Genomic DNA, 25,871 nt, shown 5'->3' on the forward strand with positions numbered 1-25,871 from the left:
TGCAACTGATTTTGTAATTGATTCGTGAATTGATTATTAAATTTTTATAAATAATTATTTTATTTAAAAATAACCGAAATCGAAAAAAGGTTGTGCTTGATTGCAAAAGTTATTGCAACTTTTTTTTTAGTGTTAATTAGCTCGGCTCGGAGATCATATCATTAATTTTGTTATGAAATTTTTTTAATGACACAAGTGATTACACTACAGTTAGTGTTGAAGCATTTCAAGAATTTAATATTTTTGATAGATTAGATTAATTTTAATAAATTATACTGGAATTCAGCTAAATATCATAATTATTTTTTGAAAATAATATCATAATTAATTAACTCTCAAGAAATGAAAATTCTCATAATAAAGAAAAAAAAATTCTTACATAAAAAGTAAATTCAGTTCATATTTAATTAATGTAGACCTATAATTTATCCACAAAATTATTAATAATGATAATTTTTTTTAACAATTTTTTACCATTTTTTTATTTTTTATATTTTAAAACTTTTTTAAAAGAAAATAGTGTTATTAGAATTTGAACTTTTGATGTTCTGCATTATAAAATAAAATTTGAATCTTTAATATCCTTGTCAAGTATCAAGATTCAATCACAAGACCTTTAATTCAATAGTGTTAATCATTATATTTTATAAAAATAGAAATTATACATTGAATTAATTTGTTGGATTAATAAATTTCTTCAAATCAAAGTTTCCAACTTTTTTTTTTCTTGACTGCAAGAAACAATGGGCTCTAAATTTTGGTGCTTGGACATGAGGCCATTAACAAGAAAACTCGTGTGAAATCAGTCCATCTACCAAAAAAAAAAGAAGAAAAATGGGCTCATTCAATCAAGTTTATTCTCAATTCTTACGCATTCCACATGCACGAGTTTTTGAATCTTTGTCACGTGACTGTCATTTCATTGTTGGATGTTCCCGAGTTCGTCACCACACGCGTTCTTCCTTCCTTTCCTTCTTAGGTTCTTTGTTTTTCGAAAAATATTTGGGTCCAATCAAATTTTTCAATATTTAAATATTTAAAAAAATTTATAAAAAATATTTTTTTATATATAAATTATTTTCTTAATTTAGTATAATCTCACAACTTCTAACTTGCTATTTAATTTTGGTCATTTTGTTGAATTGTTTAGTTCACAGTCCATTAGTTTGATTGTAACATTTTCAACTTTGGCTAATTTTTTTTTTTTTGGTTTTTTTATAATTTTTTCTAGGTGAAAGTAATTAATAGGGTCCAACAACAAAGCAAAAATACATAAATAATTCGTGAATTACGATTAGTTGTTAAAAGTTAATAACATTAAATATCAATTATTAACGACTAATGATGAAAGGTGAAAAATTAATAATTAATTTTTTAAATTATAATTATAATTTAAATTATCAATTTTTAAACAAATTATTTGAAGTATATATATATATTATTGTTTGGAAACTTAAATACTGATCAATAAATTAATAAATATAAACATTTGTTAATCGACTAATAATGATAATAATAAGCTGACCTATTCTATTCTATATGTAAACGAAGAAGATTGTGTCAAAAGAGTTTAATGGGAATGCGACGTAAGAGTAATTGGGGGTAGGTTGAGTGGTTAAAGGAGACAATACTTATTAATATCTCCCTCACTTTTTGTTAGGTAGTCAAGAAAAGAAACACAAAACACTACGAAGAACTTAGAAAGCATAAGCAGGCGTAGGACTTCAAAGAGATCAAACACTAAAAAATTATAGTTCTTGCAACATTAATTAATTTCTACAGTCAAATCGTGGCTGTTGCGTTTTGATAACCCCAAAACATTTCTCCACCTTAGCCCCTCACACCAGCTTATTTATATATCCTCATTCTCTCACAGGACTCAATCAAACACCAGTAGCTAGCTAACAATAAGAGTATTAACAAATCTTTGATTTCTCTCTTTCTGAGCATTATTGGGTTGTCCTTAATTGCTCCAAAAATCAGGAAAGGAAAGACATGTTGAGGTCACGTTATTCTCTTGTGTTGGGTTTGAATGCCATTTCCATCTTCTTGTTCTTCTGCCTCTTGGTGTGTCACTACTCCATGCAAGTTCAAGCCATGCGGCCTCTAAAAGATGAGCAAGCTTTTGCATGGATGAAGGTTTTCAGTATCAGCCAAGCTTACTCTGGCCCTAGCCATCGTGGGCGTGGTCACTGATCTATAATATATATCAATAGAAGCCATTGTATAACCATGATTACTTTATTATCTCTTCATTATGTTTTTCCTTTTTTTTTTTCTGGAAATGAAGGAAATTTTATAGGATAAAGGAAAAAAAAAAAATCAGTTTGTGATTTTATTTTTCAAAATTTTGCCAAGAAAAAGCACTGATATCTGTTCATTCAGTGCAAATAATGTGATTGTGATATTTCAGTGATATATTATCATTAACTAATTGTTGTTCTTGTTGTGATTATTATCTTTTTAATTTACAACTTCATTACATTAATCATCCTCTATATCGAAGGTACTCTTTTTGGGCCAAAGGAAATTGATTTACTGTTTTATTTCCTTTTAGCATGCATGCAAAATTCATGCAAGCTAATTTAATATATGTTATTCACAATATATTCAGCAATTGCTTTTTAAAATCATGGAAAATGATTTCCCCTTACCATCAGGGTTAGATGAACAGAACTGTACTGTGATCTCCGGCTAACTTTATTTACAAAATTATTTTATTTCTTAGACTCGTCAATGTTGAAAAGGTTTTATCTAAATATCATTTCTTACTCAAATGTGTATTAGTCCCATCCATATAAACGGGTAGAGACATCACATGGTATAGGAAAAATTATATAATGAAATCAATAAAAATTAAATTATTATATATATAACGATTGTACCAGATAAAAATTTGTGGCGTAAATAAAAAAAAAAAATCCTTAATAATAATTAAAAAAACAGAAAGTAGTAAGTGATTAAGTGTTTCAATTCCAAGTTATGAAAAATTTGAAAATTTTTTATAAATAATCTGAACTCTCCAAAGCTCATTAAGTATGAAATTTTCATGCATTGAATCACCCAATTTCATACTTTTTAATATTTCATTTTTTAATGATAAGATTATTTCTTACCCTTTAAATGTTTATTCATTATCAAGACAATTATTGCATTAATTCGTAAATAAAATAAAAGTAAAGGTTGGAGGTAGGTCAGAGAAAAATTAAAGAGAGTTAATTATCCTCCTTTATGCCCATGATTCAAAATGGAGCTTGAACAGAATCCATGGAACAGAAGAAAAATTATTAAATTATAGAAAAGCAAGAATCATTAGGTTGAAGGAGAAGTAGGATATTGTTGACTATATGGATTGAAGGCACAAAGCTTTTCAAAGGAGGCTGCAAAGTCAAACAGCCATCATCCCGAGCGATTTATTTATTATAAGTACGCAAGTACAAACGTACCTTAGAGCCAAATATTAATTATATATGTTAGTATAATAGTCAAATTTAGGCCAAATGGTCAAACCCTTATAAGTTTTTTAATTTTATTAGAATCTTTTAATTTTATTAATTTAATTCTTAAATATTTTTACATTAGTTTTAATATTAGTAATTAGTTTAATTAGATAGTTAATTGAAAAAAAAAATTCAAATAAGTTAATTTATTTTTTAAAATCAATTTTGACAATTATTTTTTTTTATATTATTTATAGTTTTTTATATTTAAATTATTGAGTTTTTCATTTATGAGGCCCTAAATTTAATGAATTAGAAGTATAAGCAGAGGGAATAATTTTAAGAATTAAGATAAAAATATTTGTATATAAAAAATTTTACCAAATAAACCTCAACTATTAAAATTTTTGCAATTTAATCTATCTTAAACTACAAGAAATTACCAATTAAACTTTGCACCTTTTATGTTTATCCAATTACACTAATGTCAAAATGGTTGTTAATTATAAAGAGATAACAGAAACCTCACATCAGACTCCTTTTCTCTCTGATTAACCCAATTAAACCCTATAATTGTAAGTCAAATTAGATGAAATAAAAAGATTAAAATAAAGAGAGACGATTTAAATCAAATCTTCTTATTTTCAAAAGTCGACAGCTTTTACTGCTTTCCTTTCCTTCTTATTTAACTCACCTTCTTCTTCCTTTCTTTAAATAAAAGCTCATAAAATTGTGAAAATAACATACATCAACTTTCTATCCTCGATTCTTTCAGTGATATAAGCCACAATTCACAATGATGGAGCGTCGCAGGGCCACAAACTCAACACTATCATTACAATTACACCCAATTCTTCAAATTTTTAAAGGTGTTTTAGTCGAGTGAAAAAGACAAAAAGGGACCACAGCTGTTTCCCAATTCTCTTTTGTGAAATTTTGCTCCGAAGATTTTAATCTTAAGGGTTAGAGTGATTGGGGCTCAAATTAAGTTAATTAGGGTGAAAGAAGTCTCATATGGCATTTCCGTTCGCTCATTTAACAATCTTGTTGATAATAGCGTGTAATTAGACAAATATAGAAAGTATAAAATTTAATTGATATTTTTTTTAGCTTATGGTAGAGTTGCAAAGGTTTTAAAAGTTCAATTTTTTTTAATAATTTTTCTTACTATATTAATCGTTTAATTATTAAGTATTTTTTATCAATAAAAAATTTATTAAAATTAATAAAAATATTAAAAATTATTGAACTGCAATTATTATTATTTTTTTTATCTTTCAGCCTTAAATTTATAACACCATTAATCACTTTTAAAAGGAATTATTTTAATTAAAAAGAATATAGTTTCAGCTATTATTAAATAATCTGAAATTTCGGATTAGTGACGAAATGTTTATTTTCTTTAATCAATAATCCTAAAATTTTTGAGCTGTTAAATGGAGATTTTGAGTTAAGCAGTTTATTTATTTTTGCCAAAATTTAAAAATTTTATCTAAACAATATAAAGGACCAAGTATTTAGTAAGATATTTTCAATCTTGTATAACGAACGCAACGGGGTCGAACTCCAACTTATTTAATGTTTTCAAAACCTAAATTCGTTCTAAATCCGATAAAAATTTATTCTCAACTATTCTTAATCCTCCTGAAATTGATTACTATTACCTAAAAAAAATCTAGACTTATTTAATTACCTCTTCATAATTTTTTCTATCACCTTGATCACCTTGCTTGAAGGTTTGCCATTTGAAATCTGTGGCAAACTGTAGGGTTTCTTGGCTGTAGGGGATTTCGATCTCGTTCTCGAATAGCGCCCGGTGGCATTGTTGATAACTTGGTATACAACGGCTTGGATTGGTGCAAGGGATGCCATGACAAGGAAAATGTATAAGAGGTGCAGGGGAGACATTTTAATCTGTGTTGTGAGCTTTGAGTTTTAAGTTTTGTTATTCGTTATGGTGCACATCCCTCTATTCGCAGTAGATTAATCTGTACTATTATATGGTGGCGCCAAATTAAATGAACAAATTTTCTTGGAAAATGCTTCCATTATAGATGGAAACAATACTGGTTTTGGAAAAAGGTTAAATATATAATCCAAAATTTAGCAAGAAAATATCTGGAACTTGAGAGAATTAATATATGTTGCAAACAATATTAGATTTTTTTAACAGTTTCTATATATAGCATGTTTTTTGAACACATATATATTTGTATTTTTTTTGAAAGGAAAACACTGCTTAATTATTATTAAGATAAAAAAGCAGCACATCATAAATAAAAGCTGGAGGGTTAACACTCCATTCCGCTAAACCAGACATAGAATCAGTAGCCCTTGCTAACATATGAGCGACTTGGTTCACTGATTTTTGACAAAAGAAAAGGATAATGATGCAACATCTCTAACAAGAAACTTACAATCATGAATCAAAGTAGCAAAATAAGAATTATCATGCAAAATACGATCCAGGGCTTGCTTCGCCATTAAACAATCCATCTCTATCACCATAGGCATATTAAACAACCTTCCTTTAACCCAACTTAAAGCCTCTCGTACTCCCATAGCCTATGCATTCAAAGAATTTTGCACATAACCTAGACTTTTACACATTCCCTCAACAAATTGACCATTATTGTCTCTTATCACCAAACCTACACCCACCAACCCTGTTGCTGCATCAAAACATGCATCTACATTACATTTCAAACCCGCATTTGGTGGTTGCCATTTTATTATAGCAGGAACTGTATTTGGATCATAAGAAACCATAGAAACTCTTGCTAGTTGCCACTCCTGAAGGAAATGTTGTGCCTTTTGAAGAATAGTATAAGGAACAACATGCTTTTGCTTCCATACAATACCATTTCTTGCATTCCATATCTCCCATGCTATCATAATAGCTTTTTGAACCTATTGCCTATCACACCGAGTCTTAATCATTGACAACCAAGCTGGGAAATTATCTATAGCACCCCACTATCCAACATTCGAAGTAACCCAGCAATCCCTTGCAAAAGGGTAGGTAATAAGACAATGCAAAACAGTTTCTGGCTCATGATTACATACTAGACACAATCCGGATATGGCCACATATCTATGAATTAAATTCATGCAAATAGGTAAAATATTAGACAAAGCTTGCCAAAGAAAATTGAGAACCTTTGCTGGTAGTTCAAGCTTCCACACATACCTCCACAAATCTTTCGTTAAAGTAGGGGCTCTAGGAAGTTGATTATACTGATATTTGTAACCAGACTTCAATGTGTAAATACCTTTAGAATCAAATTTCCACATCCAAGAATCCTCATGATCAATAACGCTTAAAGGAATTTGTTGAATAGCACACATTTTTTGAGGATTAAAGAGAGACTGTAGAACATCCATATCCCACATACGACCACCAGGAACCATTAAGTCTGACACCATAATATCCTCCATACCAGTTGTATTAGCTGAATGAATATAAGGATCATCAGTAGTTGGTAACCATGGTGAATGAAAAACAGAAGTGCCTCGACCATTACCAATACGTTTCAAGCAACCACTTTGAAGAATAGGAATTCTAGTAAAAATAGACTTCCATAAATAACTTGGATTATGCCCCTTAGAGGCACGGAGCAAATCTGAATCAACATAGTAACGAGCTTTGTACAGTATACTTACCAAAGCATTGGGCCAAGTCAACAAACTCCAACCCGTTTTGGCCAAGAGAGCAATATTAATTTGCCGTAACGAACGAAAACCAATACCACCATCTGTTAGTAGTATGCCCTAGAGCATATCATTTAGTATGTATCTTGCACATGTTTTATTAATAAAAGGCATTTTCACTTTTCCGTTTACATAATATATTTATGTGTAATAGAAAAGGTCCATTGATATTTTGTTGGAAATTCTATTCTTAAGTTGTTAAGAATATGAGTGATAGTATTTCTAGCACAAAGTATCATAAATTGGTTTACAATCGAGGATACTTTACAAAGGACATGACTTATCCAGAAAGATTGTATTCATGTTTGTTTCCAATGTATTTATATGAGATATAAATAAGATGAAATTGTGAGTCTCATGCCATATAACAAACATGATAGGCACTTATGTATGATAAGTAGGCCGAACCAGTGATATTTATGATAAGCACATAGAGTTTACTCTTGTCAATGCATTGTCATAATCATATCAGTGCATATAATCTTTAGACCTGAGATAGCACATTTATCTTATATATAGGTGGTTTGAGTTTGATACTGCTTTCATTCTTGTACTGTGTATAGATATATGGGCATGTGTTGGCTCCTACTAGTTATATATGGAGGTAGGTGTTGATCAAGATGGAATCTGTTACCCTAAGTAAATAGGGATAAAATACTATGTTCATTTAATTGTTCTTGATGTTTTAAGTTCCTAGCCAGGACAGATAGATTTAATCAGAAAAGAGTTTCTGATGAGAAAATCTTTTTAATCAAGAACTGGAATTAAAAGAGAACATAATATTCATAGCAAATGGGGTTTGACATAAACCATGACTCCAGCTCGAATTAGGATTTTGTAATAGAGAGATTCTAGTGCATGGTAACATATGATTATAGGTTCATTTAAGGTAAACCTTATTACTGATTGGGTAGCCATGGCATGCTATGCTAGGTGTTAACCATGGTCTATGAGGTACATAAAATGATTTAGAGAAATCATTTATGGTAAGAAAGAGTTCTGATGATATTAAGAGTTGATATCATATCTCATTACCAATTAGTGATGAGCCTAGTGAGTCACACACATACACAAGTAATCACCAAGTTAAATGTGATTTAATTAATTAGTTAAAGAGTTTAATTGATTAATTAAATAGGTTTAGTTTGCAATTAGATTGCAAAGTCCCTAGCATGGCTTGAAACCAAATCTAGGTTATTGGATGTATAGTATAAGTTAAATTTATATTTAAAGTGTTTAAATATGAATTTAATTATGAGAAATTAATTAATAGAGATTAATTAATTAATTTATATTTGATATAAATTGATTAGAAGAAGAGAAATAATTATTTTGGATTGAGAACTCAAAATTAAGACACAAGGGTATTTTGGTCATTTCACAGGGTGACATGTGGCACCATGAGATGGTGACACATAGTACTACACATAAGCTTGCCATTTGTCTTTTAATCATGTAAGATGATCAAAGTCAAGATTAAATCTAGATTTGACACTTGGCATAATGTGATTGGGTTAATTAAACTAAGAGCCAATCAGAAGATGATATGTGGCAAGGGTTTTAAGTGATGGCCTAGCTATATAAGGAAAAGGATGAAAGAAAAAATAAAACAATATGATTTTCTCAAAAGAGGTGCCGCCACCTTGTCTTCCTCTTCCTCTCTTCTTCTTCATCTCTCATCAATTCAAAGAGAATTGCCAACATTCTCTTGAATTAAAATTGCTAGAAATCGTTTCTAGTGTCCTGTATATATCTATAACATCTTTAAAGCAAAACCTTAATTTCTAATTGATTGGAAAGGCTTGAGAAGCTGTTCAAGGGGCTGCAATTGGTGATCTTGGTGTGGACAAGCTAGAGGGACAACATCTGGTGTCCTAGGTGCATCCCAAAGGTACCAAACACAACTACAGTGCATGAAAAGGTTAGTGCACTTGTTCTTGATTTAATCTAGGGTTTTAATGAATTAATCTATTAATTCTAAAATCTTAAATGGCAAATATAAATCCAAAAACATATTAAAAGTGTTTTAATATGCTGTTTATCATTGAAATCAAATAGATAAATAATAAATCTTGCATGATACATAAGACCCTAGAAGAAAAATTTTGAATTTAATGATCTAAACTTATGATTTTTTATGCTTCCACTCCTTTAATTGATATCAGAGCCACTATATTTGCCATTTAGATTGTTGATTATATGATTCAATTATGTAATTTAATCAAGAGTTGATTGAATCATTACTGGTTGGACTAACAATGTGGCGGTATGAAGATGAACACCATTGGTGCGCATGGTTTGGTGCATCCAACCATGTGCATGGCTTTTGGGCTTGAATGTGGGCTTGGTTTCAAGGCCCATAATTAGGCCCATGACTAATTAAAGTGTTTAATTAGGAGTTTTAATCACATAATTAAATTTTGATTTAAATCTGAATTTTTAAATTTGTTTGAATGTGATTCAAATATGAATTTTTAAATTTGTTTGAATGTGATTCAAATCTGAATTTTTAAATTTGTTTGAATCATATTCAAATCTGGATTTTTAAGTTGAATATGAGATATTCAATTTAATTTAAGTATGTATGTTTTATTTAATTGTTAAATAGTGATATGCATGATGGATGATCATGGATAATAAAAGACCAATGTGATTGGATTTATTTCTTTTATGTTTCTTTGGGTTGTAAATTAATTAATTAATTTTAATTTATTTTGGTGGCATATATTATAAAGGTTGTAATATTTTTTGGGTTGTAATTTCATTTATTTGGTTCTTGTAAATTCACCTTGGTATGCCAAGGATTACTATGTAATTGGATTGCAAGAAGATCAAGGAGGTCAAGAGCATTGGTGGGACAAGTGGGAGGAATTCAAGATCAAGTATTGATTATGTACTCCTTCAGCAACTCTTGTAATATGAATGAATGAAATGCACCTAGGAATGCCCTGATTCAATTCTTGGTGGCTCAGAATTAAATCTCTTAGAAAGTCCATGATCATACCATATTTATTGTTTATCCATGAATGCATGAGATGTATAAGATTGTATGCAAGTATATGATACATGCATGCTAAATGGATAATGTGCAAAGTGAGACTATAATAGTAATTAGGCTGACCACAAAATCTTCCAAACAAATGATTAAGTTGGAAATGGTATAATTAAAGTAATTATAACATGGGCCCTCCATTGAGGCAATTATTTTAAGAAATTTTAAATACTTGCATATGATGCAATTAATTTAAGAGATTTTCTTAAGAATAATTGTTAAGCATGAGATGTTGTAAATATGTAAATGGTTTGGTGCCCAATAATGGATGTACCTGAGGACATTAAAATTATTTACATATTTACTGGCTCAATGGGATCAACTTAACTAATGAAAGATAAGTCAATAATGGATGTGCCTGAGATTTTGAGCATTAGGGGCTAGATAAAGGATTGAACCTCACATGAGATGTGATGGGCAATGAGTTGCTCACTTATAGTTTATTGTAATTCTAATAATGGATGTGCCTAAAGATGATCAATAAGACTATAAGAATTCAATCACCCACTAGAAATCCATCCAACTAGGATTTCCGTTTCCTACTGTGACACCCCTTACCCGTCTACAGTATAGCCGAGCAAGATATGCCACACAGTGTACCGGAATATCATATTTTATCTCAATTATTTTTATCCTTCCTTAATTTATTTCTTCATGGTTATGAAGTGCAATTTGTGAAATTTAACTCATTTAAGTCATTTATTGAAATTATAAATTCATTTGAGGTTCTGAAAATTTTATAGAAAATTCGGCAGAGTACCGGTTAAAAATGAATAAAACAGTTCTTTGGGACCTGTGAAAAACACTTTCAATACATTTTCAATCGTTCTCAAACTCCATTATATCAACATAATCTCATTATTTCTCAACCATTTCTCAAAAATTCTTCTATTTATCATTCATTCATTTCACATGATAATCATGTACAAATCATAAATAAATACTAAATTTTTATTTATAAACACAAATTACAAATATTTGCATTAATACCAAAATATATTACATGAGTTTCAACTATACATGAGAAAATAAAAGTTTAATTACAAAATACAAACAGTACAAAAATATCAAAATGGGGCCTAGTGTCCTACCAATGCACTGTAGTTTGTGAGGTGACACGGATACTATGTAGATCTGTGGACAAGTCTCACCCAGTTTGTGGTTTGTTGGGCTCTCTGGCCAAATCTTCAGTACCTACGCATTGCAAAAGTGACCCGCTAAGCATAAAGCTTAGTGGTGCCAATAATATAAGAAAATATAATATACAAATAAAAGTAAAAATTTCCTAGTTATTGTGCTTATAAGAAATAAATAATTACTAACTTATTGTTTAGTCGAAGGCTAATTACATCTTATGATATTAACTCTTCATAGCATTTTATTAATTGTTCTCATGATGATTTTGAGCCTCTTTTTTTGAAATCATTCTTGTTCTTTATTTTGATATTTAATTTCCTTACTTTCTTTAATAATCAATTCAATTACATTTATACTTTTCCATGCCTAAGTAACCTATACAAATTGACCGTGTAGGCCCTGTAAGCTATAATGAGCTTGATTTTGATGATAACAAAACTTAATGAAATATACATTAACCCTTTGTGCATAAGTATTTGAAGTAATTTTATAGGTCATGATATGCAAAGACATTGATGGAAGGACTATTCTATTGACATGGCTGATATAAAAGGAGTTTATCATCTTGTATAACACAAGACGAATCAAAGTCCATGAAGAAATAGGATAGAAGTTAAGTTCTTAGGTCCATTGTACAAGATTGGAGAATTTATGCCATTTGAGACCTAAAATCAATTTTGTTTTTAGATTTAAGAGTTTAGAAAGTGTTTTTATATCATTTCTAAGGTTTTTGAATGGTCACAATAATTTTTACAACCTTTCTTCAAAAACTCAAAATTTCAATTTTTAAGTCAGGCAGTAGCGAAATTAGTTAACTCGTAGTGAAAATTAGTTAACTAGTTTTGATGTCTAAAATTCTCTGTCTTACAAAACTAGTTAACTGGTGAAAATTTTAGTTAACTATTTTTATGACCTGACCTGACTCAACTCTGCTGCACGACTTTCTAAGCAATAACGGCTAGTTTTTTAAAAATTAAAGAGCCGTTAGACACACTCTCCAGCAGACGTTTTTGGCAATGAAAAGCACCTATAAAAGGCATCATTTACTACAATTCTAACTAATGAAAGTGCTCTTATTCATAGTGAATTTATTGTGGTATTTTTGAAGCTTTCATTCAATTACTCTTGAGCTTAAGTGGAAAATCTTCTCTCTCAATCTTCTAGCATTAAATTCTGTATCTGAGAGTTATTGAGAGTGATTTCTTCTACACCAAAACCTATTTAAGGTCGTGTAAGTGTGAGGACACACTTGTGTAAGGTTTTCAAGCACCTTGTGAAGCTTGTGGGAGGTTTTCAAGCACCTTGTGAAGCTTGTGGTCTTTTGTGGGAAGCAAAGACGTTGTAAAGGTCCTCAAGCACCTGGGAAGCTTGCTGATATTGTAAAGGCTTTGAATCTTGCCTGTTGAAAAGATCAAATAGTGGAGTGACTCTCAAAGTGGGACTTTGGGAAGAGTGGATGTAGGCTAAGAGAGCCGAACCACTATAAACATTGTGTTTGATTCTCTTCTTCCCTTAACTCTTTAATTTTCAGCACTTTGATTTTCTGATTATATATTGAATGTGTTGAGAATTTGTTTATTGAGCTAATACTGCAAACTCTGAATTTTATGTGAGAAAATACACTTGATATCAAGTAATTATTTTGTGTATGAACTAGTATTTGTGCATAACTTGATTGATTACTTAAATTACACCTTAGGAACAGAGTTATACACATACATAGAAGTGCAAAGCCTCAATTTTTTATTAAGTCTAGAGCAAGGGCTGAAAAATTGTCTAAAGTGTCTAATTCACCCCCCTCTTGGTCACTTTCTTTGGGAGAACAAATTGGTATCAGAGCTTGTCTCTCTTGCTTGAGGTTTAAACACCTTAGAGAGATCCTATAATGGCTGGCACATCTAACACAGCTGGTATCCCTGCACCTTTAGCTGAAGGACACTCTATCACTAGACCACCTTTGTTTAATGGTTCTAATTATTCTTTTTGGAAAGTGAGGATGAGAAACTTTATTCAATCTGTTGATATTGAAGCATGGCAAAGAATTGTCAAAGGTCCTGAAATTCCATTAGAATTGCATGCTGATGGTTATAGAGAAAAACTAGAAGATGAATATAATGAACTTGATTGGAAGAAAGTTTCTTCAAATGCTAAAGCTTTAAACATTCTTCATTGTGCACTTGATGCAACTGAGTATAATCGTATTTCAGGTTGTTCATCTGTAAAAGAAGTGTGGGATAAACTTGAAGTCACATATGAAGGGACTAATCAAGTGAAGGAATCAAAAGCAAATAGGCTTGTTCGGGAATATGAACTATTTGAGATGAAACCTGGAGAAACCATTTCAGAAATGAGCACAAGATTTACTGATCTGGTGAATGTTCTCAAAGCTCTTGAAAAAGAATTCACTGAAGAAGAGCTAGTCAAGAAAGTCTTGAGGTCACTACCTAAATCATGGGAAATAAAAGTTACAGTGATCTTTGACACCAAAGATTTCTCCAAATTCACTTATGATGAGCTTATTGGTTCTCTTATTGCTCATGAAATGCTTTATGACAAGAGCAAGAGCAATGTAGATGATGAAAAGAAAAAGAGAGGAATTGCCTTAAAGTCAAGCCAAGAGGATGAATTAAAGAAAACTATAGCTTTTAAGGCTGCCTCAAGTGACAGCTCCAATAGTTCAAGTGATGAAGATGATCTTGCCATGATTACAAGAAGATTCAAGAAAGCATTCAAAAAGGGAGGTTCGAAATATAAGAAATTCCTAAAGAAGTATTCTCCCAAAGGTGAAACAAGCAAGGATCAAAGTGAGATTAAATGCTTTGAATGCAACAAACCTGGTCACATCAAGCCAAATTGTCCTAAACTGAAAAGGAAGAATTCAAAGGACAAGAGCAAGAAAGCCTTAGTTGCTGGCTGGATGGATAGTGATGATTCCTCAAGTGATAACTCTAGTGACAAGGAGGTTGCACACATTTGTCTCATGGCTCTAGAAGAGGATAAACCAGAAAGTTCCCATCAAAGAGAAATCAACACTGAGGTAAATAATTCTGACTCTCTTAGTATTGAGGATTATGAAGATGCATTTGCCAAATTATATGAAGAATACAAAGTTTATAAGAAAAAATGTTCTGCTTTAAACAAAGAAATTGCTTCCTTAAGAGCTGAAAATGATTCTATGAGCATTATTGTACAAGAAAATAAGTTTTATAAAAATCAAATGCTCTTGTTTGATGAGCTGAATAAGGAGTTAGAAGATTCGAAAATTGCTTATGAAAAACTCATTGAGAAAAACAGGATTTTAGAAACTAAGGTGGAATCTTTGACAAATGATTTAGCTAAATTCACAAATGGCACACAAATTCTTGATACATTACTTGGTTCTCAAAGATTATCAAATCAAAAATCTGGTCTTGGTTATGATGGATTCATGCATTATGGAAAATACAAAAATTTCTTTGTAAAAGCTTCATCTCATTCATTATCAAATGTCATTTGTTTTTATTGTAACCAAAATGGTCATATGGTTAGTCATTGTTCCATAAGGAAAGGTTCCTCAAAAGTAAAAAGGATATGGATGCCTAAAGGAACAATTCCTAATGTCTCTAACCCTCAAGGACCCAAACTTGCTTGGGTACCTAAGAAATAGTCAATAAATTTCAGGTATGTCTTAGAAGCAAGCAAGAGTGTGAACAATGGTATGTTGATAATGCTTGTTCAAGACACATGACTGGAGACAAAGAAAAATTCTCAAACCTTACCTTGAAAAGTGGTGGACATGTGAGATTTGGTGACAAAGGCAAAGCTTACATCATTGGAAGTGGCTCTATTGGGAAAAATCCAAGCATAAAGGATGTCGCATTAGTTGAAGGTTTGAAATTCAATCTTCTTAGTGTAAGTCAACTATGTGATAAAGGTTACAAAGTTATTTTTAATTCTACACATTGTGAGATTAGAAGTTTTCATAATGATCATACATTATTCATTGCACCTAGAAGTGAAAATGTATATTTGCTTGATTTAAATATTATTGAAAATGGAAATGAAAGATGTCTTGTATCTCTTGAAGAAGATAGTTGGTTGTGGCATAGAAGACTTGGTCATGCTAGTATGCATGTGATTTCAAAACTTTTAAGATATGACCTTGTTAAAGGTTTGCCAAAAATTAACTTTGAAAAAGACCATGTTTGCAAGCCTTGTTCTCTTGGGAAACAAACCAAAGTTTCTTTCAAATCAAAGAATGTTGTTTCAACATCTAGACCTCTTGAGTTATTACATCTTGATTTGTTTGGTCCTATTACACCTATTAGTCTTGGTGGTAAAGCGTATACTTTGGTCATAGTAGATGATTACACTAGGTATACATGGACATATTTTCTTGCACATAAGGATGAAACTTTTAGTGTATTTATATCTTTTTGTAAGAAAGTACAAAGTGAAAAAGGCTTACCCATTTCCTCCATTAGAAGTGATCATGGGAGAGAGTTTGAAAACCAATCTTTTGATGAATTTTGTTCAAACAATGGCATTTTTCATAACTTTTCAGCTCCTAGAACCCCACAACAAAATGGAGTTGTAGAGAGGAAAAATAGAACTTTACAAGAAATGGCAAGAACAATGCTTAGTGAACATAGTCTTCCAAAATACTTTTGGGCAGAAGCCATAAACACTGCTTGCTATATCTTGAATAGAGCAATGATTAGGCCACTCTTAAAGAAAACCTCTTATGAATTATGGAAAGGGAGGAAGCCTAACATTTATTACTTTCGTGTATTTAGTTGTAAGTGTTATATTTTGAACAATAAGAAAGATAATCTCAAAAAGTTTGATGTAAAATCAGATGAAGGTATTTTTCTAGGATATTCAATGTATAGAAAAGCTTATCGAGTCTTTAATAGGAGAACTTTGTTAGTTGAGGAAACCATTCATGTTATATTTGATGAAACTAACAACTTCTTGGAAAGAAAGATTGTTTGTGATGATGATGAACTAGGTGAAATTTTTGGAAGAAAAAAAGGATGAGACTCAAAAGCAACAAAGTCAACCTATTGAGCCCCAAAGTGCAATTGGGAATAATATTGAAAATAAAGATGCTAATGAGAAAGATCAAGAAGGTGATCAAGAAGTATTGCCCAATATTGAAGAACTCCAAATTGATGAACCACATCATGATGACCTACCTCAAGAATGGAGATATCATAGAGATCATCCAAAGGAGGACATAATTGATAGCCCTTCATAAAAGATGATGACAAGAGCTCAACTTCGAAAATACTTTGGTAACGTTGCATTTGTTTCTCAACTTGAACCAAAGTCTTATAATGAAGCTCAAAGTGATGAGAGTTGGATTCTTGCTATGCAAGAAGAACTCAATCAATTTGAGAGAAATAAAGTATGGAAACTTGTTCCTAGACCTAGAAATTATTCTATCATTGGTACCAAGTGGGTTTTTAGGAACAAAATGGATGATAAAGGACATGTCATTAGAAATAAGGCTAGATTAGTGGCTCAAGGATATAATCAAGAGGAAGGTATTGATTTTGATGAGACTTTTGCTCCTGTTGCTAGAATTGAAGCCATTAGAATGTTATGTGCATTTGCATGTTATAAAAATTTTATGCTCTATCAAATGGATGTTAAGAATGCATTCTTGAATGGTTATATTGATGAAGAAGTTTATGTTGAACAACCACCAGGCTTTGAAAACTATGAATTTCCTAATCATGTTTATAAACTCACTAAGGCCTTATATGGATTGAAGCAAGCCCCTAGAGCTTGGTATGAGAGGCTTAGTAAGTTTTTTTTTTAGATAATGGTTTCCAAAGAGGAAAAGTAGACAACACACTCTTCACAAAAACACATAAACATGATATGTTTATCGTTCAAATTTATGTTGATGACATTATTTTTGGTGCTACTAATGCTTCTCTATGCAAAAGCTTCTCTAAGATGATGCAAAATGAATTTGAGATGAGCATGATGGGTGAACTTACCTTTTTCCTTGGACTACAAATTAAGCAACTCAATGGTGGCATCTTCATTAATCAATCCAAGTACATCAAAGATATGCTAAAAAAATTCAAGATGGATGATTTGAAGAGTATTGGAACTCCTATGAGCTCCACCATCAAGTTGGAAAAGGATGAAAAAGGTAAAGATGTTGATCAAAAGCTATTTAGAGGCATGATTGGCTCACTTTTATATTTAACTGCATCTAGACCTGACATTCATTTTAGTGTGTGTTTGTGTGCTCGGTTTCAATCATGTCCTAAGGAATCTCATCTAATTGCTGTTAAAAGAATTTTCAAATACCTCATTGGCACACACTCAATTGGTTTATGGTATCCTAAATGCGACACATTTGATCTAGTTGGATATAGTGATTCTGACTTTATTGAAAGTAGATTGGATAGAAAGAGTACTTCGGGTACTTGCCAATTCCTAGGTCATGCCTTAGTGTCTTGGCATAGTAAGAAACAAACTTCTGTAGCTCTTTCTACTGCTGAAGCAGAATACATTGCTGCAGGAAGTTGTGTTGCTCAAATTCTATGGATGAAGCAACAATTAGAAGATTTTGGTATAAAGGTTGATCATGTTCCTATAAGGTGTGATAATACTAGTGCCATCAACCTAACTAAAAATCCAGTCCAACACTCTAGATCAAAGCACATAGAAATTAGACATCACTTTATTAGAGATCATGTTCAAAACGGTGACATTAAGTTAGAGTTTGTTCCTACAGAACAACAACTTGTAGATAATTTTACAAAACCACTAAATGAGGAAAATTTTTGTAGGATTAGAAGAGAACTTGGCATGAGTGAAGCTATTGAATGATATTTATTGCATTTGATATGAATTTGGTGCATAAATTGGGTAAATATGTTGTTAGTACTATATTCTGCGTACATGTGTTTTTAGTTAACTACTTTCTCACTGCAGTTGTCTAATTTTATACCTGTATAATATTTAGCCAACTGGGTTTCAAAATTAGTTAACTAATTTTGCCTCTGTGTACATTTGACAAAACGCGCCTGATTTAAAATTACTTTCTTTTTACTGGGTATTTTCGCTCTCTTTGTAATCTCTTTTGACAAATATACCCTTGAGCATAGTTATGCTCTTTTTATGTCTTCAAAGGGTAAAATTGGGTTTTGGCAAAAAGGGATTCCCGGTTCTCCATGAAAAACTGTACACAATTTTAAAATTAAAAAATTGTTTTTGTAACTGCTGCTTATCACTTCAATCAATCTAAAACTCCCTCATTTCTCTGCTACAAGTTGATTCTCCACTCTCTTAGAAACCCCAAATTACTCTCAAAACCAGAAATCCCCAATTTTCTTTCTCAAAATCCCTAAACGGTAAAATCCCGTTCTTCCTTAAGCCGCTACTTCTCACTGAAATTTTTCAAGGATCGATGGCAAGGGTAAAACAAGTGTCTACCAAACCTCGAAAACTCATGGGTGATACCATGAAAGCTGCTGCCAGTTCTGAAAAGGAGAGAGAAGAGGGAATTGAAGATGAGAACAGTAATGATGAAACAGAGACAGTGGCAGAATGAGCAAGAAAAAGAAAGGGAAAGGGTATTGCTGGGTCAGAGCCTTCTGCGAAAAAGAAGAAAATGGAAAAGGCCCCTGCTTCGAAACCTTTTGTGCAACAAAATATTTTTGAGCCAAGGTACATTAAATGGGATTCATTTTCTGACTTGCCTTATGAATTTGAAGAATTATTTACTTTTCAAGGCTGGATGGAATTTTTTGAGTTGAATGAATATTATTATCCTTATTTGATTCAAGAATTTTATGGAAGTATGAAAGAAGTTGTTAAAGGAGAGAGTTTTAGTGTGAGAGTTAAGAAGAAAAGTCAGATTATTGATGTTGAATTCTTAGCCTCTGTTTTAAACCTACCAAATGATGGAAATAGGATTGGAACCTTCAAAGATTCTAGGAAGCTTGAAGGATATGATGAGAAGGCATTTCAATTATCAATTTTTCCGGAGGGTACACCTGAAAATGAAATGACCAACATCAGTTTAGTGCCTCAAAATTTTAGGATTCTACAATCCTTCATTCGATATTTGCTCAATCCTAGAAGTGGTAGTCATTCATATGCAAATAGCCTGGATCTATGCATTATGTGGCACTTGGTTAACAAAATCAGATTTAATTTGCCATTTTTGATTTTTAAAGTGATTGCTAAGTCTAGTAAGCATAGAAGGTTGCCATATGCTATGCCTTTGACTCTTATATTTCAAGCTATGGGAGTTGATTTGAGCAAAGAAAAGAAGTTTAGCAATCCTATCCCCATTAAGGAGATATTCAAGGCTGATGATGGTAGGAAAAGGAGTAAGAAAGAAGACAAAAAGCAAGAAGAAGAGACTGAGATTGAGATTGAATCGAATCGAATCAGTTCAAAGCAGTCGGACATCCCACTAAGCAAGTTGAAAGAAACGAGTTCTAAGATAGATGAAGGGGAAAGCTCTAAGAAGAAAGAGAAAATGAAGCTAAAAATATCAGATTTTGTGAAAATCAGTAAAGCAAATCTGGACATGATGAAGGAAATAAAAGAAATGAGTGGACTGACTTTGAGTATTTTAGAAAAATCTCATGAATTGCAGAAGGGAATTATGGCTGAGCACAATGAAAAGATGGATATGTTGATTAATAGATTGGATAGACAAGAGTGGTTCATGAAAAAGATGGCTCAAATGCTGTTTGGTGAATCTTTTGGCAAATTTGGAGATTTTGGAAGCTATCCACAGGGTACTACTGGTCCTAGCAATGCAAAGGCTGCTGGACTCTAGGACCAAGTGGAGTAAAAATTTCTGAAGTGGAAGAAGAAGCAGAGGAGCATGTAGAAGCTGCTGAAAAGGTACAAGAAGAAAGTAAGCTAGCTGAGGTTGAAGAAGTAGAGAAAAATGATGAGAAGGAAAAATCTGCAGAAGAGGCATCAGAAACAAAACAAGAACCTGCCAACGAGACATCAAGAGAATCCTCCTCATCTCATACTACAAGCAACAGCAGCAGTGACAATGGCAAAAGTGAAGGCAGAAATGGTTCAAGACAAGAAGAGGAGAAGGAAGAGCAGTCACAAGACCCATCCTCTGAACAACCAAACATTGTTCCTACTGCCTCTCAACCAGTACCTGAATCAACCATCTCTTTACCCATGCAATACGGACCTAGAAGAACCAAAACACAAGCCAGAAAATCAGTTCTACCCATTCCTCCAAAAATCCAAGTACCCATACCTGAAAAAGAACCCCCAAAGAAGAAGCAACAAGCCAAACTTGTTGATCCCACTCACCTTAGGAGAAGTGGCAGAATTCTTAGCAGCAAAGAAAAATCTTGAGATCTTTTGAAATATGCTTTATGACTTTCAAAGTTGTGTCTTTTTGTTTTGTAAACAGGGGAGAAAATAGAAGAAAGCCTATCCTTTTGTTGATGTCAAAAAGGGGAGAAATTAAGAGAAGATAGGAAAATATTTTAACTGACAGAATGATTTTAGTTAACTGGGTACATTTTTAGTTAACTAATTTTGTATTCAGTGGTTATATGGTTCACATTCTGATGTAGATATTTTGGACTTATTTTGGAAAGTTATTGAAGATATGATGATGATCCTTTATGATTGACTTATGGTTGATATATCTTATGTATGATGATTGAATTGATCTTGGATGAATTAATCTTGAAGATTGCTTAACATGTTATTATATTCAAAATGCTTTGAATATCAGATTTAGGGGGAGCTATTTTGTAGCTTCTCAACATTCTTGCACTTTGAATGATTGTGTGCATACATATAGGGGGAGCTTGTCTAAAAGCAAGTTCTTGCATACATGACATATGTAGATAGTTATACAATTGAATTTTTTTTGATCTTCATAGATTCATTAAGTTTTGACATCATCAAAAAGGGGGAGATTGTAGGCCCTGTAAGCTATAATGAGCTTGATTTTGATGATAACAAAACTTAATGAAATATACATTAACCCTTTGTGCATAAGTATTTGAAGTAATTTTATAGGTCATGATATGCAAAGACATTGATGGAAGGACTATTCTATTGACATGGCTGATATAAAAGGAGTTTATCATCTTGTATAACACAAGATGAATCAAAGTCCATGAAGAAATAGGATAGAAGTTAAGTTCTTAGGTCCATTGTACAAGATTGGAGAATTTATGCCATTTGAGACCTAAAATCAATTTTGTTTTTAGATTTAAGAGTTTAGAAAGTGTTTTCATATCATTTCTAAGGTTTTTGAATGGTCACAATAATTTTTACAACCTTTCTTCAAAAACTCAAAATTTCAATTTTTAAGTCAGGCAGTAGCGAAATTAGTTAACTCGTAGCGAAAATTAGTTAACTAGTTTTGATGTCTAAAATTCTCTGTCTTACAAAACTAGTTAACTGGTGAAAATTTTAGTTAACTATTTTTATGACCTGACCTGACTCAACTCTGCTGCACGACTTTCTAAGCAATAACGGCTAGTTTTTTGAAAATTAAAGAGCTGTTAGACACACTCTCCAGCAGACGTTTTTGGCAATGAAAAGCACCTATAAAAGACATCATTTACTACAATTCTAACTAATGAAAGTGCTCTTATTCATAGTGAATTTATTGTGGTATTTTTGAAGCTTTCATTCAATTACTCTTGAGCTTAAGTGGCAAATCTTCTCTCTCAATCTTCTAGCATTAAATTCTGTATCTGAGAGTTATTGAGAGTGATTTCTTCTACACCAAAACCTATTTAAGGTCGTGTAAGTGTGAGGACACACTTGTGTAAGGTTTTCAAGCACCTTGTGAAGCTTGTGGGAGGTTTTCAAGCACCTTGTGAAGCTTGTGGTCTTTTGTGGGAAGCAAAGACGTTGTAAAGGTCCTCAAGCACCTGGGAAGCTTGCTGATATTGTAAAGGCTTTGAATCTTGCCTGTTAAAAAGATCAAATAGTGGAGTGACTCTCAAAGTGGGACTCTGGGAAGAGTGGATGTAGGCTAAGAGAGCCGAACCACTATAAACATTGTGTTTGATTCTCTTCTTCCCTTAACTCTTTAATTTTCAGCACTTTGATTTTCTGATTATATATTGAATGTGTTGAGAATTTGTTTATTGAGCTAATATTGCAAACTCTGAATTTTATGTGAGAAAATACACTTGATATCAAGTAATTATTTTGTGTATGAACTAGTATTTGTGCATAACTTGATTGATTACTTAAATTACACCCTAGGAACAGAGTTATACACATACATAGAAGTGCAAAGCCTCAATTTTTCATTAAGTCTAGAGCAAGGGCTGAAAAATTGTCTAAAGTGTCCAATTCACCCCCCTCTTGGTCACTTTCTTTGGGACAACAGACCGGACTGGATACACGAGTAAACTAGCACTGGGTACCAAGTGCCTCGGGCCGTCACACCATCGGTCACAATGTGTCTCTCGGTGTGCAGACAGAATGGCTAATAAGTTATAAAAGCAATAAGGCATAAAGCCAAGTATAACATCATAATCAGTATAGCCATAGGCTATCATATCACAGAATGGCATGAAGCCATATGCAGTACTGCTATCAGAACCCTATTGGCATGCCAACCTATCTAAACCAATCACACTAGGCCTACTAGGGCATATTACAAAGTTATTTCTTGAATATTTGTACTTAACATGTAAGGTTATTATTCATTTAGTCATTTAAGTCAAAATATTGACTTTCTCATATATAATAGTTACATGAGTTTTAATCATATAGATTTATCACATTTTGGTTCCCAAAAGTGTTGGCATTAGTTGCCAATCATTGCTTCTAACCAATGGAGAATAAATCAGAAATTTCAGTTTTGGGTGCTAAAGTTTACTGTTCCATTAGGCCATTCTACAGTGAGAATTTGGCCAAGTATTCTTGATCAAAGTTGTTCTTTATTGTGTCTAGTTACATTTCACTTTTTGAATCACCCCATTTGGAGTTTTCTATCTCAAGTTATGGCTATTTCACCATAACTAGTCAGATTGCCTTTACCCAGAATTTCTGGGCAATTTTGGTTCTGCCAGATTTGGTAGTTCAACTTTAGCTAGTAATTTCATTTGGTTAAGTCCAGAATTTGAGTTTGTGTTCTACATAAAAGTTGTTCTAATTTGCCTAAGCTTTCCATTGATATAAATTTTAGGCCAATTGGACCTTTCTACACTGAGTTATGACCAAATGAATGAACACTGTTCATTTGGTCATTTTGCCCAGGCAGAATGTGTGTTACCCGGATTTGGTCAATTTTTAGGGCATCCTAAGTTTGTTTTCTGGACAGGGTTCCTTCATAAAAGTTGTGCCATTATGTGTTTAAGTTCATGTCCAATTGGTCTTGCACCAATTGAACCTACACAACTCAAGTTAAAGCTATCCAACCTTGCTGGACTCACACTCAGACCTGCAGGTCACTCAAGGCAGCACCTCTAACCTCAATTCCCATGGCACAATTCATTTCAATTCCTACTCAAACACAACCAAATGGTCACTAATTGACTATTAGAATCTCCTTTCACCAATACATGAGCAAAATCATAATTTGTTGCCCAACCCCCAGCCCTAAATTTTGCTAAGTTCCAATTTCTTGCACCAAACTCGTAAATTAATAATTGAAGTGATACATTCACATCAAGGGCAGCCTATACACTACTTTAAATCAAAGAAATTCATCACTACACTAAGATTACCATGGCTACTGAAAATGTAGAGTGAGCATACCAATGAATTCATTTCAATTCCTCATAAATCTCAACTCAATTCAACTTCCTAAACATGAGTTTAAAGAAAAAAATAAAGAGATTGGACACTAACCTTGTTAGAGCTCCAACTTGAGCTTATTAATCTTCAAGATTTCTCTCTCAAATTGCTACCTCAAGACTATTCTAGTTGCAAGGATCAAGTTTAGTGAAGGGGGTAAGTAGTTTATGATGGAAGTGAAGGAGAGAGAGAGCTCTTGTTCAACAAAAATGGCGGAGGGAGTGAGAAAGAATTTCGGCTGGTTTCAAGGTGGAAGAAGAAGAAGATTTTTCTCTTAAATTTCGGCCCATTTAACTCTAATTTAAGTTGGTTTATAAAGGCTTGTCTTCATTGGATTGGTGGAGCACATTTTAATTACATAAGCATGATGTAATAATTAACATTTCTTTCTTTTTCATTTTCTTGCTTTTCTACTCATTTTAAAATAAATTTTTGGTAATATTTATTCATATTTTATGTCATAATAATTATTTACTTAATTAGACAAGTCGGTCAAAAATCATCTCTAAAAACGAAATGACCAAAATGCCCTCCGTTTGGCTTATCGAGCCAAAATCGTCTGTACCGATCGAAAAATTTTTCTAAGTATTTTCTTAGCATTCTAATGCTATAGAAACCTCAATGACTCTTCTCTGGAGTCCTAAAAATTATTTTATAAATTTTCCCCTCAATGTAGGGCTCCTAGCTGCGAGGACCGCAACTTCCCTCTTGATTACCCATCACTAGGGCACCGGCTCATTTAACTTGGTTGTATTTTATTTCTAACATTTTTCTTAGATTTTTCTTACCTTTATTTGAGTTATTTATGACTCCTCACTTTAGTATAAATATTTTTTCAAATGTTCTAGCTGTACGCACCGACACCGATCACCGAAATAATAGAATGTACGTAATTGCTACAGTGAGAGTGTTACACCTTTGTGGAAGTGTAGAATTCGCTAAGTTAGTGGGAGGACCAATTTGATTAAAAGACCATACTCATTTTGGTTAAATACATGATACATTTACTAATTAATCTGGTTATTTTCTGCAATTAATTTTCTGATAATAATGAGCACACCACAACCACCACCATCCAATATCCTTGCAAGCATACTTGATCGCAATAGGTTGACAGGACCTAATCTCTCTGATTGGCTAAGAAATTTGAAACTTGTCCTGAACCTTGAACATATAGGATATGTTCTAGACTCAAATGTTCCTGGTCCCTTACCTCCAGAGGCCACTCAAGAGGAACATAAAAGTTTGGACAAGTGGAAGGAGCATGATATGAGAGCCAAGTGTTACATGCTTGCTTCTATGAGTAATGAGTTATAGAAGTAGCATGAGAACATACAGAGTGTGAGTGAGATCCTCCTTCACCTACAAGAGTTGTATGGTGAGCATAGCAGGAATACTAGGTATGAGATATCTAGACAACTATTCTGCATGAGGATGTCTGAGGGACAGAATGTTGGGAATCATGTCCACAAGATGATTCGACTGATTGAGCAGCTGGAACATCTTGACTTTAACATGGATTTTCAACTGCAGACGGATTTGATCATTCAGTCCCTTCCTGAGTCATTTGGAAACTTTGTGACAAATTTTCATATGACTAAACAAGAATGCACCTTGGCTGGTTTACTCAATATGCTGGTTATTGCCTAAAAGAATAAGCCAGGCAATAAAGGAAAAGAGGTAGCTTTGATTGCGTCTTCTTCTGCTGGAAAGTCCAACAAGAAGAAGGGCAATAAGAAAAAGAAATCTCAAATTCC

General features: G+C 32.5%; 1 protein-coding gene across 1 annotated transcript; it reads left to right on the forward strand.

Moving 5' to 3' along the window:
• Positions 1 to 18,958: 18,958 nt before the first annotated feature.
• LOC131182104 (eukaryotic translation initiation factor 3 subunit A-like) lies at positions 18,959 to 20,688 on the forward strand. Its single transcript, XM_058150752.1, has 2 exons — positions 18,959 to 20,099; positions 20,141 to 20,688. Exons 1-2 carry the CDS (start codon positions 18,959 to 18,961, stop codon positions 20,686 to 20,688), a joined length of 1,689 nt encoding a protein of 562 aa, XP_058006735.1.
• The last annotated feature ends 5,183 nt before the right edge of the window (positions 20,689 to 25,871 follow it).

The sequence above is a fragment of the Hevea brasiliensis genome, chromosome 8, assembly GCF_030052815.1.
Source record: "Hevea brasiliensis isolate MT/VB/25A 57/8 chromosome 8, ASM3005281v1, whole genome shotgun sequence".
Taxonomy (NCBI): Eukaryota; Viridiplantae; Streptophyta; class Magnoliopsida; order Malpighiales; family Euphorbiaceae; genus Hevea; species Hevea brasiliensis.